This window comes from Orussus abietinus, unplaced genomic scaffold (assembly GCF_000612105.2).
Source record: "Orussus abietinus isolate OABI.00-Male unplaced genomic scaffold, Oabi_2.0 scaffold48, whole genome shotgun sequence".
Lineage (NCBI taxonomy): Eukaryota > Metazoa > Arthropoda > Insecta > Hymenoptera > Orussidae > Orussus > Orussus abietinus.
In genome coordinates this window covers 277688-297653 of record NW_019394242.1, presented here as the reverse complement: position 1 = coordinate 297653, position 19966 = coordinate 277688, and the positions used below count along the sequence as shown (strand labels likewise).

Sequence of the window (19966 nt, the reverse complement as noted above, 5' to 3'; positions counted from 1 at the left end):
TGCCGCATCGCTCGGGCCGGAACGTTTCGGCAAGTCCGACGAGCGAGCGTTTCCGCAAACGCGTTTTGCGCCCGGGAGGCTTCCCAGCGAAATTGGCCGCAAACCTCTTTTAATCGTCATCCTGCCACGTCGCTCGATCGATCGGTTCGATCGACTCGATCGGCTCGTAACGCTCGTGATTAATGAACCGGGCGACGTGTTCGTCGAATCCAAGACTGACGTCCGCCGGAATTTTTCTCCCGTTTTTAAACGCACAAAGTACGTGCAAGCAGCGCGGCATCCCACAAATCCCGTGCAGAAGAAGAGAAAGGTTAAATGAAATCTCATACAATTGAGGGATTTCATTATTTCTGTCAGTATTATTAATTACAGTAGTAAACAAAAAGATGTTAAAAAGAGAGCAAGGTGAAGTGAAATTTCCCTTAAATAAGTACATTCGAATAAAGCATCTTTTTTTAGGAGTATTCCTCCGAACTGATTGAAAGTTTAGCACATGGCCCGTGAGGACCTAAGAAGAGCCCTGACACTTTAAACATTTGAATCTTCGAGCAACATTTTTATTTTGATTAGGCCAGACCAGAATAAAGATGGCTTCGTACTCTCATATTTCGCACAATTAATAACACTCTGGTAATCGAGAAACGCGCATTTAAACTTGATGATAGCAAAAGAAGTGTTTTGGGAACTCCGGTTCTATAATGCAGATACGTGTAGGGTATGAGATGAAAAATCATGAATTCAAGGGATTTCTTGAATTTTACTTCGATCCTTTTAAATGACAATTCTGATTGTAGCGTGACATAGCTGCCAATAAATATAAGCGTCGGGAACGTGGAGCCCGATTTTAGATGGCATTTCAGTTAGAAGAATTTGTTTTTATCAACAACGGGGTTTCACCTAATCTTCAATGGAGTGTTGACGTTTGCGTAATCTAAATTAATATCGATGTTATATCTTTTCGAAGTACATGCAAATCCAGATGGAGATTTTTATATAGCGTGTTATAGGTAAGTACTGGTCTTGCGGGTAATGCGAAAATGTGTTATTGCGTGCCGATGATCGCTGTGGCTCCCGAAAATCTCTCCGATGGAGCCCCTTGGAAATTGGCCATAAAACTCTTTTAATCGCCATCCTCTCGCGTTACAGCTCGATCGGCTCGTAACACTTGCGTGATTTATAGAGCGGACGACGTGTTCATCGCGCGGCTCCACCGCGGATGACCCCCAACAGGATTTTCCACCACTTTCGGGGTATTATAAAATCATACACGGATTAACCGCTTACAGGCGATAATACCCTCGAGAAATAATCATTACCCCCAAAAAACAGGGAATTTTTACCACAAAACCTGCCAAAACCAGCGGGGAGTACCACAGACGCTCGAAAAAAAAAAAGAAAACGCACCTCGCAATCGAAATTTGTATTATCAGGACGAAATCGGCTTTTCACTTTGCACTTGACATCAACGGTTTAATATACTCCTACGTTCCCTCTAGACTTGACAAATTGAAACTCAAGGTACACCAATTATACACCCGCGACAATGACAACTCCGCAAAGAGAGATGCAAAGGGCAGAAGTTAAGATGACAATCATGGTCCTGGTGCTATCTCGAGACAGGAAATTCTGAAAGCTCGAACCTAACTCGAAGGTCTATAGTTGTTACTAACTCGACAAACCCGATGTATATGACTCTACACGTAACTTTCGTTAGCTTCGAGACGCAAATGGATTCGCCTCCATAATTAATGACTGGAGCACGAAGTGCCCCGAGTTGGGTCGCAGATTTTAAGACAGGCGGCCATTAAAAGCCGCGACGACAACTCGGGCACGAGCTTCGGCAGTTTTACACAATGTAATTATTAATGGGACGAGATGGGGAGCCTCGTACAGGTAACTCGATACCGCTGATGAAGTGTTCTCGTGTGGGACTTTTGCCCGTTCGCGGGAACCGCTATGAGTGGCTTTCGTTATCCGATACACGGCCCGGGTTTAAGCGAGAAAATGTTAGGTGCACGTAATTGCTCCATCGACCGGCGGTTCGTTCAAGTTCTTGATATCCTGTACCACCCGACGCCCTGAAGAGCGAAAGACCCACCGACGAAATCGGAGCTCTTCAAGAACTCGGCCCCTGCGCGAATTCGTCGCGATATCCGAGATGAGATAGGAAAACAATTGAGAAGAAATACCTAAATGAGAAATAAAACACAAAGCCTTGGCACTTCGAGCCAAAAGTTGCAACGTAGTGCGACATCTAACCTGAATAAACGTAAGAAAATATATTATTGTTAAGTTAAATAACATTATTCCTTTAGGAAACATTTTTATAGCCAGATTTTGTATCGGCGTGTAAAAATTCATTGCTGCGTCGTGATGATTATGCCAAATTAATTTTCTGTGACAGTTGGTTTATTTTCTTTGACAGTGTTTTCTTTTCGGTATTGCCCCTCCGGATGAGACCAGAGGGAAAACTCGACGCGGAAAAATCGCATTAGATGAAACGTGGGGAAGAACACCGAAACGCTGTCCGCGCGGGGGAGTTTTAATCATCTTCTATTTTTTGCCTCGTAAATCTTGCGCTATCATATTTCTCGGGACGTTGTTCTACGTGGAGAAGACACCGGAGTACTCCAGGCTGAGGGGAAGTACATGGCCCACCAGGGGTAAAAAAGCTCCATCGCCTGAAAAAGCTCGTTCCCTGCCCGGAAGCAGGTCACCAGGGGTCGGTTTAATCCGAAAGCAGAAAATTACTCGGAGCATCGCTGACCAAAATCAGCCCAAGAGCTTCTACCGCATGTAATGCGATGAAAAAAATCTTGAAAGATATTTCCCATAAAAATCGCACAACTGTAAGAATTAAATCTCTTACCTGTATCTACCTAGCATCTTGAACCGCTTTGATCGAGACTATCTTTCGAGAGGCATTCAAGTTCCTAGGCGAATATCGAGCCGAAGAATATTTCGGCCATTATTTCTCCCCCCCTTCAATTACAATCACTATAATTTACTCAAGTAGTGCTCTCGACGTACAGGTAGACCTAGCTTTGCTTCGGGTACCGTGAATACCCTGAGCGTTCTCTCACCTCTCTGAAGGCGACCGGATTATCCTCGTAAATCACGAACGGCCATTAACGGGCTCTTGAGCACCAAATCAACCTGCATGGAAAGAAATCGTTAATAAACCACTAGCGGTCCACGGCACCTTTCTTTGTGCCGATATGATCATGACCGCAACACATACGCGGCTGCTGTACATGATCTCGCGGTTGAAGAAACGAGTAATGGTGATCGATCATGAGAAGATCCTCATACACCTGAAAAAGATGCCGTGACCACTCTACTTTCAATAAAAACATTAATTCGTGAACACTTTTTACACTTTTTACGAATTGCTTTTGAATTCCTGTCCGCATTTTTCAAATTAAATATAACAAGGTAGTGTATACTTTAAAGTGATATTATTACCTGTCAAAGCAATTTTATTATGTCCCGTTTAGACATAATGATTTCTGTATTCGGATAACTTTGAAAAGCGCATTCATTGTTACTCTGAGAAGGAATGTACGATTGACCGTTGTTTAAATCAATTAAATCGATGCGCAAAATTATGTTATTCGGGTCTTATCTTGGAAAGGCGAAGTTCGCCGTTCTTGGGACAAACTCGTGGATTACTTAATTAATTACAAATTTTAATTATAATTTCAGCACTGAGGCCAAATTCAGCAGTGGACATCGAGCCAAAGGGTCAAGTTGCGGTACGACTTGGAGAAAGCTTGAAGATCCTCTGCAAGACGGACTCGGCTCTGAGAGTATGTCGCATAGAAATTCCCGGGGAGAACAGCATAATTCTCTCACCTGACCAACCAGCTGAAGATGGCATCGAGTACTATGGAAACGGCACGCAACACGGCCAGTGCGGAGTTCTCATCTCCAAAATAATAGAGAAACACGACGGTATCTTCAGATGCGCGCTGACACCGATGGACGTCCGGACCGAAATCCTGTCCACTTTGAAAATTGTAGTAGCCAGTAAGTGCAACCTACCAAATTTTATTTCTCTTGATATTCCCTTAATCTACCGGTACGTATGAGAAAATATCATATGACCCAAAATTGAGTAATTTAAAAAGAAATCAAGAGGTAGTTAATTTTAAAAGGCCTGAAATTTGCTCCTTCCTGTCATGTCCATGGAGGACTTTTAAAAACGCTTACCAGGCTTACATCGTGTACTAGTAACAATGAATTCTGTTTATCCCTCAACAGAGCCTCCTGGGAACCCGGAGCTCTTGGTCAGCCCTGGGTTATATGGACGAAACACGTACAAAAAGGGCGAGAAGCTGCAAATCAGCTGCAGCGCTCCATCGGGTCGACCTGCTGCTAATGTTTCCCTCTACTTAGGTACGTATCAGATTCCAAGACAGAGAGAAATATCAGTAGTTACGAGTGAGGATCAAATCATTTAAGGTAACGCGAAAGTAGTCTCTGAGGGGTCTCCTTTATGAAACTTTTCACCGGAACTATATGTACCGAACAGTTTTAAATTTTACCACGTGAATATTGAGGCACTAAGAACGGTTCTGACACCCATGAATATTCATTTTTTTTAAATTCGTTTATAAGCATCTTTTAATGTTTCATAAAAGAAATTAAATTTCACGAGGGTGAGGACCTTTCTTTGAGCCACTATATTCACGTGGTGAAATTTCAAACGATTCGGTACACCCAATTAGGAAAGAAGTTTCATGAACGATTGACCCCCTGAAAGAAGTCTCGTTTATGAAACTTTTCTTCGAATTGGATGTACCGAATCGTTACAAATTTTACCACGTGAATATGGAAGCCCTAAAGTAGATCCTAAAACTCATGAAATTTCGATCATTCCCATGACCGGTGATTTAGAATCAATCGATTTCCTTTCAACCGCTAGTCCCTTTCGATGGCTCCTTCGAGTCTCAAAGCCATATAATTAATATCTGAAATTCGTTGCAGACGACGAGCCCATCGGCAACGAGGAAAGGCCCACCATATACGACTCCAACATCGATGACAACTCGCTGGCCGTCCAAAATGTATCGCGAAGTCTCGATTGGACGGACAATGGAAAAGTTCTTCGATGCCTGGCCAATCACATCGCCCTAGACCGACCGAAGGAAACCAGCCTGCAGCTTAACGTTTACTGTAAGCGATGCGTTGCCTCCACTTTAATCCATTTTAAACCGCGAATACATCGGAAATGCGCCCCACGGGTGACATTCTCCGATCGCCCCTTACTATTGGCAATTGTGTTCGGATCGAAGGGACCAAGGTTGAATTTCGATTCCAGACCCGCCGCAGCCCCAGCCGACGATCGAACGTTTTGGATACGTGATTGGACGACAAGGAATCGTGAACGTGACCGTCTACGCCAATCCCAGGCCGCATTTCCTCTGGAGAGTCAACGACGAGAAGATCAACCTGGGGATGCCCGACGAGAGCAACCGCATCGAGACCTCCACTGCCGTTGAGTTGGTAAGTCATCGTTCTATGTATATAAAGAGGACATTCGATTATCCGGAGGAATGACCGAGGTGGTGCCCAAGCAATTGAAAATTGCGGATAATGCAAAATCAATCGCAATGCGCTCATACTTGTTCAAACCTTTCCACCGTGCTTGGAACAAAAATCGCCGGCAGCCCAAATACGCTGGGCCAAGGGGCTATTCACTTGGAAATCGGTGAATACGATTTCCTTCTTTGAGAATCGATTTCCTTTTATTTTATACGACAAACAACAATGCCATTCGACAACAAGTGACGTTTGGTCTTAAAATTGTGACTATCGATGATTTTCAACGATTTCCAGTGCATTTCTGCTTGCGATTTTCAGCTGATTTCCTCGTGATTTCGAGCATTAACCCTTTTAGTGCCGACCGATATCGTTGGCACTTGAAAATGACGATTTATAGTTGCTCGGCACTAAAAGGGTTAAAATTCATGATTTCCTGAGGGAATACCCCCTCGCGCTGTCGGCTGAGAATGCGATTAATCCGCAGACTGGATAATAATTGTTCGGTTAATGGAGAGTCGGGTGTGCATGTATTCCGTATTAGCCTTTGTTTTTGTTTATTCATTGACGTAGAATACGTTTTTCACGAAAATACATATATGGACTATGTGGTTGAGCGGCGTTATGTAAAGCTGTCACAGTATGCGCTGATTGTCCTCACCTAATTACACCGCAAAAATGAAGCATGCGCCATTCGGAAAAAGAAGAGTGTTTGTCCATATTGGAAAAAAAATTAATTCTCACAAGTTTTCCAAATTCCAAATTTTCAATGATTTTGTAAACATCTTTTTCATAAATCAAAAGTTTGGAATAGCATCTACAATCTTTCAAAATGCCTAAATTCATTTCTGTAAGAAGGAAACGAAAACATCGAATACGTAAATCAGATTTAAAATATTTTGGGGAGCTCAAAAGGGTACCCAGTTTCGAAAGACGTATTCTACATCAAATATTCGGTAGAAGCGTACTTTTCTGCCGATTTTTATTTAACCATTTGACTACGGAACCCTTTCGACATATGGGCGAAATTCATCAATACGTGCAGACAACATTGGACCAAACGTCAGACGCCTTTAAGCGCCTTTAGTAGCCAAAGGATTAAATTAACACATTTTTATACCATTTGTACTATACCATATAAGAATAATTTCTGACATAAAAACAAAATGGTTATGCCCAAAAGAGATAGAATAGATATCGACTGCTCTTTCTGCTCTGCTGACTCACACGGACGATAAAAAATATTAAACACTGAAGACAGGTATTTGCTATCTCCTTATCTAGGGCATTAATCATATGTTAAGACAAGAAATTATCCTGCATTAATCTTGCGTTAATTCCGCCCTAATTAATAATGCCATCAATTACCAGGGCAGGGGAGCGTGGAGCGTTATCCTGAGCATCGACAGCGTCCAGAAGTCCGACACGGAGAAGGAGTACATCCTGGAAGCTCGCAACGACGAAGGAGCTTCGGAATATCGAATCGTGCTATCAACGTCTTCGGAACCAGCCGGTAAGATCGATAACAGAACCTTCTCCGATTATTTTCCACCCTTCCGTGTAACATCGCCACACTGTGTGTGCACATTGCACCGCACTAGATACACGATGCATTACCGTCCTCGTTGCTTTTGCCGCTGACAGTGGGTACCTAATTAAAAAAAAGAAAGTCTCTTATCGTGCCACAAAAGCAACTAATTCTTTTTATTCGCGAGTCTCCTACCACTCAGGCACGCCGTTTCTAAGTCGTGCCGAAAATCTCACTTTTTACTCCCGTAACACTTTTTAAAAACACGCTCACCTCTCTCTCACCGTCACCACCTCCACCATCGATACTTCGCAAATGACTTTAATGTAGCAATGACAGTGTCTAACGGCATTACTTCACCGCATGCGCACGCAGGAGCGTTCAGTCACTTCTATGGTAAGCTCTCCGAACACATGCACGCACTAGGTAATTTCATTTTTCACATTATTCGTAGATAGGCTGCCACTTTGAGTTCCGCGTAATTGATTTGAGGGCCCCGATCGGGCTGATGTGTGCACTCGTCGCGAAATTCCGTCACTTTGCAAATTAAACCCCTACGTGGTGATGAATAACGCCTCGTGACAATGTTTGCTTTTAAATGATTATCTGTCATATGTCTTTTGTCACCGAAAAAAAGGATCCGAAAGAGAAAAATTCCACGCGATCTTGGTGTCTTCGCGTGAATTAAAGTCTTTTACACGGAACTCTTGGTGCGGCACGGTAGATTACCCCGTCGAAAATGAAAAATACGAGTTTCCCGATGATTTCCCGTTGACGGTAAAGTCTAATAAATCATAAGCGATGAGTTATGCTTCATATAAGATCTTACTCCTGTGATCGAGTCGGATTAAAGCTCTCCTTGCGCGAAATCGACAAGACGGGTCAAAGTTTAATTGCCGCGGCATAAGTACTTGCCCTTTCGCAATTAATTCGGTCGTTCACCTATTAAATACAGTTTACTGGAAGGAAATAAGACGTGTCGCTACGCAAATTGTGGCTTCGTTTGCTCGAGTCGTTGTCTTTGCGCATGTTTGTCGGCCGAGCAATTTCCCCTGATTGCCGGCGAGTCTCGTGGCAGGTTCGAGCATAAATTTTCTGCTCGGCTCTCGCGATCATCCTGGATGATGCCTTGCGGAGGGAAAAAAAGTTAATAGATCCCGACTAGTAACTCTTGTTGCATTTGCAGGCGTTGACCTCGACGCTGGATCCATCATCGGAATCGTCGTCGGAGTCCTGGTGTTAATCCTGATCGTATTCCTGGTCATTTTTGCCCGTGCGACTGGCCGCTGGTGCTTCGCAGGTGAGTTCCCGTTTCCGCTTTTCACCGTGGCGCGTTTTGGACGTTTTCTTTGTTTATCGTAATACTCATCCCAAATGGATCCTCGCGGACAACGTATGAATAATCTCTGGTACTTCATACGTACACCCGCGGGGCACAAACGAGACGCGCGAGATCCTCGTTAGAAATCAAGGGTAATGACCTGTACTCGTTTCTTTGGGTGCTCCACGGTTACGGAAAGAGAATTTCGTCGAAGAAGTTACTGCCGGCTTTTGTGGTAACTTCTGCACGCGCAAGCGCGGACAGCTTTAGGGGGAATTATGGCAACCTGTCGTTATATCTTTCTCTTAAACTTGCGGAAAGATTGAATATATCCGCGGAAAATTTAGGGCACGAAGAGAGCAAGATTAAGGATACAATTTTTCCCGAAATTCTGCTTTTTCTTCCGTAACAAATGTAATCCTAAAGAGGGTTAGCAATTTCTATTTGTGAAATATTTATCGAATGACTTTCCAGCATGGGAAAAAAAGAAACACTATTTTACATTGAGATACGTCGCTTAATGGGCATTATTCAGTTAAGGGGATGTGAACGTGGCATCTATGGAATCCATTGTTCATGAAACTTTTTATTCTAACTGGGTGTACCGAATCAATTCAAACTTTACAACATGAATATGAAAGACCTAAGGTAGGTCCCGAAACTCATGAAATTTCATTCTTTATAAAATATTTTTAAAATGTCTATAAACAAATTTCAAAGGAATTAAAATTGTATGGTACCTTCCATACAGCCTTCATATTCACGTTATACATTTTGAAAAGAGTTAGTACACCCAGTTAGGAGAAAAGTGCCGTAAACGAGACCTTCTCGACGCCACTTTCACATCGCCTTAAAAAGTACCTATTAATCAACTCGTAGATAGATTAAGATGCAAATAATATACTCGATATTACTCGTGGAAAGTTTAACCAGTACGCTCGATAATTGGAGTAAATTACAATGTAAAGCATTTCGAAAAACACGTTCTTGTCGGAGTTTTTTTTTTTAACTAAAGTGATACTTTACGCAGAGAAACAATATCTGAAGAGCGTATGGACGCCAATTATGAACAATGAAAATGAAAATGCTAATGAGGGAATTAAGTTCGTGGTAATACGGTACATTACTACGTCAATGGAGCAACACCCACGTACGAAGATAAAGAAGTAAAAAATGCATGAATTACAAAAACATTAAATTCCAGACATACATTCCCGATAAACCTTTTTATAATATTAATATCAGGAATTAACCGCGTCTCAAAAAGGCGTTAAGTGAATTTTAGTTTAATATCAGAACTCTCATTTTGAGTTTACGAGCATACTAGTAACTAATGCTTTACAAGATATAAGTCTTAGCAAAGTACAATAGCTTATAACACAACAGTTAATAGTCTAATCCTACATATAACAACTAATACTATTCACCTATTTTATGCCAGTATATAAAATAGCGAACTAACAATTACTTTGGCCTGAGGAAACGTCTCTCTTAATTATTCATTGCCACTAAACAAAGTAAATTATTACACCAATTATTCACAGGGGCTATTCCGCGAGCCCGATACATTGTATATAAACGCTCGATTATTAATTTAACATTCAAAATTCCGCATTCCCGATTAGTAGTCCCTCAGCGAAACGTTGTAAAAGTCCCAAGAGATGTTTACTTAAACCGAATAAGCCGAAATTTAGTGGTCCCAATATTTCGTGTACCTCTAGTAGGGTTAATTTGGCAAAAATGGCATTTCATAGAAATAACGAAAAGTAACGAAACCAAACGTTCAAGACTCGTCGAAGGAACGTCGTGCTCCGTACTAGGCCATAATTGTGTACTTAGTTGGTATGCTCTTCCACATCCAACCTTGTCGGCTATTATCTTGTATGTATACAATGTCTTGTGTGTTGTGCCGCTACCGATAGGACAGCATGCAAGTCGGGCCAAGTAAAGAATACGGAGACACACCAACATTTACCGTACGATTCCGTACTCTAGGCATGACACTGTCCAGGGGTAAGTTACCTCAGACAGCAACCCCTGTAATGCTCGCGCTGCTAGCAACCACTATCGGCCAAATATCGTCACCTACTTTGGTTGTTCTCACCCTGACTTTACATACACCTGTGTGTACACCCTGCCATATTCTCGGATCTGGCTTGAGGACTACCCTTCCTCGTTCCCCCGAAGATAAACTCGAGAAATTTACGGGAAATATGTAAAATACTCTCATTCGCTTGCGAAAGCAAACTTAATTACATAGACACAGAAGATAACCCTCGGGTGGACAGAAATTCGATGAAACACTTTCTCAAAACTTTTTCTAAGCTGTACGTAGTATGATATATGTAGATATGTACAGACCCACAATATTTATTCTTCCCCTATTTTCATAGAATAATGTTATGCAAAATGGTTCCTGCATGATACCTTAACATGTTTTACATTGAAATTAAGTTCGTTATTATCGATGTTAACCCCTGACTGTTCAACAGAAAAAGTAGGTACTCATAAGCGTTCGCTATTCTGATTGTAAGCATAATTTGTAGGGTGAATCTTGACAAGCTATAAAAATCGCCTCTTTCGGTGAAAATCAAAATGTTAACGGATTTTTAAAACTTATTTCGCAGATTCTTGTCCAAATCTTTCTTACGGGTTTAGCAGATTTGAACTAATTAAACTGACAATGAGGAACCATTTGCTATCTCGCATCCGTTGACAAATTCTTAATAACATAACTAATAGAAGCATCTTCGGATCGAGTGAAAAATTATTCTACGTACGATTCAAGCATTGGCAATTGTCTAATCTTCTGCGCAAGGTCCAGTTACAATTAATGAGAGTAACCGAAGCTTTTAATTGGGCTCTTAGTTGGTACGCTTTTCGCAGTGCGAGTAAATAATGAGAGCACTTTACTTTTCCGGCAAAGGGCGTGGCGCCGCCGTGGTCGAAGGCCACGGAAAAACAAGTACCTACGAGGAATAATTATACCGTAATATGCATGCAACTCGAGCTTGCGATTTCCATTGCATGTACTAATGCAGTGCTCGTACAACTCGTTACATCGAGTAGGACATTCCGTACCGTTGGCACTCGGTGTCCTATGCTAATTCAACTGGTCCATTGTAATCTTCGAGTAGCGGCTGTTGCTTCACGTACAAAAGTCGGAGGACAAACCAATTGACAAAAGAGCGCACGCGGTAATCCTGTGAGAAGCAACCGCGAGGAATCGGCGAAGGCAAATGTGGTAAAAACTCTACCAAGCTATCACCCGTTAATTAAAGAGAAATCATCAATCGATAGATCGAACGCGTTGACGAGAGTTTTGCGATCAGCCGCAACCAAATCCCTCTTCACTATGTCGTAGCATGTCTGCATCTCTTTTTTAATATTTTACGATCCTCTTGTTGTTTGTCGTCATTAGTTAGGCACACTTGCCTGAATATATATATGTATATATATATATATACATATATATATCACATCCGTGTATATTTTACATTTACTCACTTCCTGCTTGTCGATCGATTGCGTCTTACAGTTAGTGCGATGTGACATGCCTGTGAATGTTATGTAATATCTACTTATATTCGTCATCGTTGCCGTTAAATAATCCGTCACGAGACATTTAATGAAAAATAGTGATTTAAATTTTAACAAAAGATGGTGCTTTATTTTTTATGAGTAATTGTCGCTGATGGATGCATTGTACTGCCAGGGATGGCATGTCAAGACGTAGATACAAATTATTTAGAATCTTACCGTTCATACGAAGTCAACGAGAAATTTGTTGAATGAATGACGTTATCGGATTTCAAGGAAAATGGCATATTGGAAATTTGCATTTTTACCACTCCTAAGTACATTGATTTCCGAGCGGTAAATAAAGTAGTCCTTATTTTTTTACTCGTGATTTTATTGCTATTTTATGTTATTAAATGATCATCAATGACTTCTTATTTGAGATGCTCCAGATGTGTATGAACGGTTGTAACGCTCCAAAACTGTTTTTAGTATTTCTCGCAGAAAAATTTCTAATAAAAGGAAATTGCAGGGATTCTAATGTAGTTCGTTCGCAAGTCATGAGAACAGATGTTCTCAATTTCTATTTTTTATATATATACATCATAACGTGATAACAACAGATTCAAAATATTTGCTATTAGGCACAGTCTCTAATCATTGTCTATTACATAGCGATCGAATAAAATCGCGATCTCCAAAACGGACGACTTAAATAAAGTCTTGCTTCATTTGTCGCCTTTAAAATCACTATTTTTTGAGATAGTGAAGCTAAATCAATCCGAAGAGAAAGAAAAGATCCTTAAGAAACGAAAGAAGAAAATTAGAGTTCAGGGCGCCCAGAGCACCCAGCATCCACTCCCCTTATAAATATTGTACATAAAATCGATCTCTCATCATCATCGAGCCCATTCGCGCTTGTTCCCGATCATTTAGGACTTTGCGCATTCGCCACGCACGTTTACCGAATGCACGGTGCTTAAAACCAAGTTAAAAAGGTTCGATACTTGTCATTTAACGCCCTCGAATTCCCTCGTGGGGTCACTCCGAAAGAAAGTTCCTTTGTTATTCAGGGAGCGAACTAAATTGAAAAGAATGAGTAAGATAACGTTGAAAAATGAGGAATCGCCTGTTCCTAGCATCTTAACAGTCATTGACCGTTGTCCCCGAGTTTGGAAAGTCGAGGTGCGAATAGAAAATCAGTCGAAATCCACACATTTGCCTTGACCGATCGTGGGGTTGCTTGTTGCAGCGAGGCGTAGAGGCGATGAGGAAGCAGTCGGCGGCACTGGTGCCGGAAGTGAATTGCACATCACCCCCGGAGACGACGAAGACGAGCACGAAGACCCTCATATCATTGACGAAAAGATACCCCACGGAGGCCAGGAGAATCCCATTCACGCCAGCACCGAGTACGTCAACGGACGCACCGACGTCAAGGACATCAAGAAAGACGAGAAGACGGACACCCCCGTCTAATGCGCCCCCGTGAACGCGGTCTTTCAATTTCGAATGATAATTAAGATAAATGCGAACAACGCCAGATAAGGAGGAAACGTTGCACCGTGTGCAACCAGGACGGGAATACTCGTTTCCCAGCTGACCTTAAGCACGTAATTGTCGTGGAAATCGAGTACGCTCTGCGAGGCGTACTCGACGTACAGCGGTCGACCATAAGATACCGACCTTCGTAATTAGAGCACTGAAAGGTTAATAGACGCATTCTGGAAGTCTCGGGTGATCTAAGAAAATTTCCAGAGACGACTCGTCGTGTACTCGTTCTTCATACGTAATGCCTACTTGATTGATATCCGCGTTGGGTGGCTATGAGTAACAGAGATGCGGCTCTGGTCTGATAAAATCTCGGGTTTGATGGGCGAATCGAAGACGTTTTAGAGTAACTAGACTAAAATGTGGGGTTTCATTAATAAATGGGAATTTTAAGCTGGAGAGAATTTCTTATCGGATCGGAGTGGCATTTCCTGATGATTGAGATGCGAATCGAGACGTCGACGTCGTGGTCGATTTTGAGATCGCGTGCTCATCTCGACATAAATTTATGAACTATTGTGAGTAGTTCCCATGTGCCAGCGGTCTTTTTTATCCAGCGTTTATTCAATTTTCAATTGCCACCGGGCTAGCGCATTTCACGTTCGCGTATTGCATGTAATTTCTTTTTATTAATCGATGTATGATTTCGGCGTTATTAATTTTAGTTTAATTATAGGGAGGGACATTCCGTCTAGAGTTGCTAGACCCTACAATTGTAGAGCCTCCACAGCGTCTTTTAAATTTCGCATCACACGCTATGCACATTTAATTAGAATAATCTGCGCGCATTAATATCGAGGTCTAATGTCACGGAAAAATTGTCATTGTCGTAGGTAATACGCGTGCATTGTCGGTTACCGTCCTGGGGATCTGGAAAATCGTGATAGTAGATCCGTAGAAATCTGTCATTTGTTTTCAATGCGCTGCAGTTGCCATTTTTTGCTTCATTTGACACTCGACGGATTTGAAGATAAGAAGTATCTCCATACTTGAAAAACTTCCGGCCATAATTTATAAATATCGCGACGACGTGTCGTGACTCGAATTATGGAAATGCGTAACCTGCGGCCGATGACATCTCGAGCGGTACTTCTTTGAAGTGCGTGTGTACATAGTTCATCCATCGACGTCGCATCGTAAAAATGGCATTCTCTGTGGCCCAATGCGCCTTTTCGTAGAGTGAACCGCAATGAAGCAAAGCGATTTTCGTGACTCAGCAAAGAAAAATAGCAAACTAAACAAGGACGAATTCACAACGGGGTAGAAACTGCTTCAATTAGTATTTTTCCCGAACAACTTTTGGATATACCTCTTGAAGCGGTATTTTACCCAACTCTAATCAAAGTTAGGAACGTGAACGAGCTTCATGACCCTCGAGTACTCTCTTTAGAAGATACGGAAACTTCACTTCAGCGGGAAACGTAGAGCTGGAGATAAGAAAGGCTCAAAATTAGCGAAGGAAAAGTTTAAAATCGCCTAAAATTGGATCTGAAAGTAAATTTGTTATCCGATTACTGTTATTTATAAATTCTGAATCTCATAGTATTTAATTTCCCAGGTAGTCGATATCAGAAAACAATGCTCCTCCGTTATCTTGCAAACCATGAAAAATAAGCGAGAATCGTTGTGTCATATTTATTTTTACATTGATTTCATGACTCCATATAGATTAAAAAAAAAAAGTTGCGCATGTAAAATGTATAACGAAAATTCTACTCGAGCTCGTACACATGCCTAACCGTCTGTATAGCATTTCATTAACGACTTTATAAATTTTGGGTCTATCGTGTAATAAATCATAATCTTTTCTGCAGATCTAAATGAACAATCGAAAGGGTGTCCAAGCTACCTAAAATCGTTAATGCAATGCAAACTCGACGCAAACTACAACGTTCATGTGCGATGGCGTTAAAGAAAGAGTTAACAGCGGATAACAACATAACTTTAAGCGTCTCGTTAGGGAGGAATGTGCATCGCCCGTCATTTTGACGTCTCTCGGCGAGATGTCATTAATATTAAGAAGTTCGCAGGTCATGCCGACACCACTCAGCGCGAACTCTAGCTGAATCTCACTAGCGTATACAAATCAAACGTCATATTTCGCCGTTTTTTCCGAGGACATTCCACGAGCGATGACATATTGGGATGTGTCAACGGTAGACTAGATTAATAATACTCGCGTTTGTACCGCGGTACGACATACTACGTGCGATCAATGCTTTTTAGGTAAGCGAATTACATTCCGTAAAAGTAGCTCCTCGCCGACCTTTATAAAACCTCCCAAAAGCACACATCCCATCTCTGCAACTTAAGACCTTTCGGTCAGTATTAATTGTTTCATGATCTGACCTTAGAACGAGGTCTAATCTTTCTACGTTATCGTAGGAGCAGCTATGAAATCCAGTCCATTTACTTTCCTGAGACTGCCTTTGCGTTAGTCAGGACTGCATTCGCTGTGACCCACCTAAATGCATTGCAGTGTACTTCGCTTCCGTGAGTGACACAATTTCTTCGGCGTTAAAGCACGAGTTTCGATCTTTGACTCGTAACGTTTGAAAGAATGGTGCTTTAACCAAGAAGGAGGGACTCAAAGGAACGAAGGGCGATTTGCATTTGTGGGGCGGGAAGAAATGTCTTACGATCGAATTGTTCAGTTCGAGTCCCGATAATAATTCCTGATCTTCTATTCGAATTATAAAGACATTGCACTACATATGTCTGATCATAAAAGAATCATTGAAATTAATCGAACTGGTCCAAAAGGACTTGGATAAATTTTAATCATTTCATACCGTATTTCGCATTTAGAGCGTAATTTTATTTATTCATATTTATTTATTAATGCAAGAGTATTAGTCCAACCCATAAATTTAAAATAGAGGAGTGGGCATTTCCCTTGCTTTGGCATTGTCCTGTTGTTGTAATGAAATTTTGTATATGTCAGCAAATTAATATGATATTTACACGCATTTGCCTATTCACTGATCTGTGTTCATTGCAACTCGTATGACACCATTTTCTACATAGATAACAAATTTTCTTGCAGCGACTGTACAGTGTCAATCCATTAACCATAACCTGCCGCATTATTACCGATAACGCATTGTTAATGACAATTCTTCTCAAGCGAATGCAGTTGATGATAACTCTACAGTATTTTCACACTATACACTAAAGTTCTCTACACTAACGAGTTTACTTTACTTCATGATCGGGTTTTATTATCCTTAACACACGTACCCCGGAATTATTCACAAAGCATCAAAGGCCCTTAATTCAGAATCCTTTACCAATCAATCATTGTAAACCTCAAATCGCCGAGTCCAATGAGAGAGATTCTTAGTGATTTACGTTAACCATTCGGAAGCTTCGCGTTTCTTATTATTCTCGACGACAATAAACGTTGTTTGTACTTTTCTACGGGGTGAATTTTACTTAGCAAACGCTAAAGCGCCACGTTGCTGATAAGCACCCAATCGATTTGTTAACGCCAACCCTTCCAAAATCCGCACACCACGCCTAAACTTACCCACTCGTCGTTTACACGATTAATCTCTATCCCACTTTTACAAAGAGGGGCATGCATCCGGCAAATTCGCTGAATTTGTCGAATTTTTCTCCTCCTGCCGGCGATGGCGAGTATATATAAATAAATATGTATGTCTGCAAATTTGCCGGCAGCCCGCCCGAATTACTGCGTGTTGTATATACAAATATATAAATATATATATATATGAATATATGAATATATATTATAAATATTACGGATATGAAATTAAATAATATAGTATTGATATATTCTGCGTCGAGGCACTTGGCTTGCAACTCGTAAATATTTCCGACATCTATTTATTAATTTGCATCCCAAATGCCGAAGACCGGTCGTTATTCGTAATCGAGGGGAAATAATAAGGAAGGAGAAGAAAGATTACAGTTTACTTAATGGTTAACTATCTCACGAGAGTAACGCGTGAAAGAGGGACGGAGATAAGAAAGAAAGAAAAAATAGATACGTGGATGTATATTGCCTATAGGTACTCGTAACGTGTTTGCGATCAGAATGTTGTTTATAACCTTTGATATCTGCGCTGGTGAACCACATTTTTCAATCTGGATATCGAACTAGCGTAGATCAGCCCGAAAACGAATCGCAGCTACTTAGGGTATAACCAAGATGAGTGAGAGAGAAAACGAGAAATACAAATGGAATGAATGGCTGATAAAAGTATGCGAGAAAGTCCGAGCGCGAGGGTACGGTGTATCTGAAAGTTTTTTCGAGACATACGTCGTGTATGGATTTTTTATATGCATAACGTAGGACCACTCGGTTTTTTAATGTTTTACAAAGTACAGCAATCAGTTGACCGATTTGGGAACGATCGCAGACTGGAGATTGCGAGCCTTTAAATGTGTACTCGAGCACCGCATTATCGGTGTAATCACTGCAAGACTAACTCCGTTTGAACAGGTCCAAATACGTGGTAATAAAAATCACGAAATTAACACTGCCATGAAACACCGCAGACCCCAACATATTTCGTAGAAGAAAGATAAACGCTCATTGACGTTATCAATTTTTTCCCCGGAAAAAGATGAGGTATAAACAGGGCGAGGCTAATTACGCGTCGACTTGGAGGACTTTAAAGCGTTTTCGAATTTTTAATAGCCTTTTCGTCCCTCTATTTTCTCGGAAAAACTACGAGAACGTCAGGGGAGCAAGACTGTCGACGATGCGCACCATTTGATTCGTTTGACTTGGGCGAACTAATTAATAAAATCAATCGATCACCACGCAGGGCTACCGATACTGAACTGGACGCGAGCAAGATCCATACGTTAATGTACAAAGGTTCATTGTGGTACACACATACACTATGATATTACTATACTTATTTCGTAATTAGTTTAATTATCCCAGTATTTGTAACGCTAATTACTTAAATTCCCATGGTCATGCTGAGACACTTTAGGTATATACTTTGCGCAGACATTGTCTATTCGGAGAGTACGGTGTAAGGATATCTCGCTCGAAGCGCGAGAACTCGAGGATCGAGAGAGAAATTTATGAAACTCACTTTCGCCGAGAGGTGACACTATATTGTAAGAGCATGATCGTTGGCCATACAATGGAGTACATATATATATATTATATATATATATTTATGTTATAATGTAAGGTAATGTAATTATCGATATACGGTTTCCTGGAAATGGTGTTCTCTGAAAGACGTTTCGAGGCCGGACCACGCTTGTTGCGCAAGAACTCTTTGTTGTTGAGTGAAATTTTACTGGGAGTCCAAAACCATTCGCAATCGAAGTCGCCCTTTCGAGCGCGGTTCACGTTTTTTTTCTTTTTTTTTTTTTTCCAAAGCCGATCACGATAGCACGTAGTGCATACCGCGTTCCAAGATCGCGTGCACACTTTACACGACAAAGAATTCATTGCAACAATGCCCTAACATGGCCGTAGTATTTCGAGGCCGTTTAAGGATAATTCAAGGGCAACTACGAAGTTAATGTCGATTTAAGGAGCCGGTGAGAGGAAATTAAAAGACGCACTTGCGACCGCGTAAGACGAATTGAAAAGTAAGAGAAAATTTTGTATCTGTACTTGTAGATACAATGCAATAGGCAAGAGTAAATCTTATTAAGGATTCAAATGAAATTAATATATAGAGAACTGTATGTAATAAGTATAAGTTCATTCATCGCTATGATATTATACTAGGTATTATATGATTTTTAAAATAAAACATTTGTTTTAAATACAATCAGGTGTGTAAATGTTAACTGTCCGGGTAGGTTCAAACTTTGCGAATTTCATGTTTTCTATCTAAATTGCCGTCGCTAAAAGAACTTAAACGTCAAACTTTTTGAAGTTTTTCCAAAAAGGAGTTTAATGTATCGAAGTTTATGGTACCTCGATTCTTGCAAACCGACCAAGCAAGGAGATAAATTAAACAACAATTCACGAGAATTAACGGCCGAATTCTATTTGTTTAATAAGCGTTTCGGTAATGAAAAGAACCAGACCTTATCTTTACAATTTAGCCCCCATATAAAATAACAAGAAATGTATATACAATTTTTCATTATTTTTCACAAGCAATGCTTTACGCATATTGTCTAGTAAAAAGTATATTATCTCGAATAAAAAAACTAAAAATCCGTTGGCCACGCATCAATTGGGCATTACCTGACGATAATTAATCTCATGCTCGCCATTAATGAATCGGTAACGATCCTTTGACCTGATCATAATTGTTTACTTCGCTGTTAAGCCCCCAGTCTTCCCTAATTAACCCATTCTATAAAGAAATGTCGATTACAAGACCATTTTCAGGTCAATTTTATCTGTCCAGGACGCACTAAGTGCGCAATTAATTCTTTGGATAAGTACGGAATACTTGCATCCCGAATGGCTTGCATGATCCATCTTCCACTTCGAATGGGTTATCAATTTCACTTGCCGGTTACAATATTTTTGCAACTTTTATTCAATC

At 40.9% G+C, this 19966-nt stretch overlaps 1 protein-coding gene across 3 annotated transcripts in view; it reads left to right on the top strand.

Annotated features, from left to right (window-relative positions):
- LOC105694704 (fasciclin-3) overlaps positions 1-19966 on the top strand; it is a 409158-nt gene that overhangs the window by 384806 nt on the left and 4386 nt on the right. For 2 of the 3 annotated variants that reach the window (XM_012415616.2, XM_012415615.2), the window contains exons 2-7: positions 3706-4029; positions 4264-4398; positions 4990-5178; positions 5324-5508; positions 6916-7057; positions 8259-8372. In XM_012415616.2, coding sequence (XP_012271039.1) covers positions 3706-4029; positions 4264-4398; positions 4990-5178; positions 5324-5508; positions 6916-7057; positions 8259-8372 — 1089 coding nt within the window. Of the gene's footprint in view, positions 1-3705; positions 4030-4263; positions 4399-4989; positions 5179-5323; positions 5509-6915; positions 7058-8258; positions 8373-13164; positions 19235-19966 lie in introns of those variants that run through there. The other variant, XM_012415617.1, reaches the window with a different exon arrangement.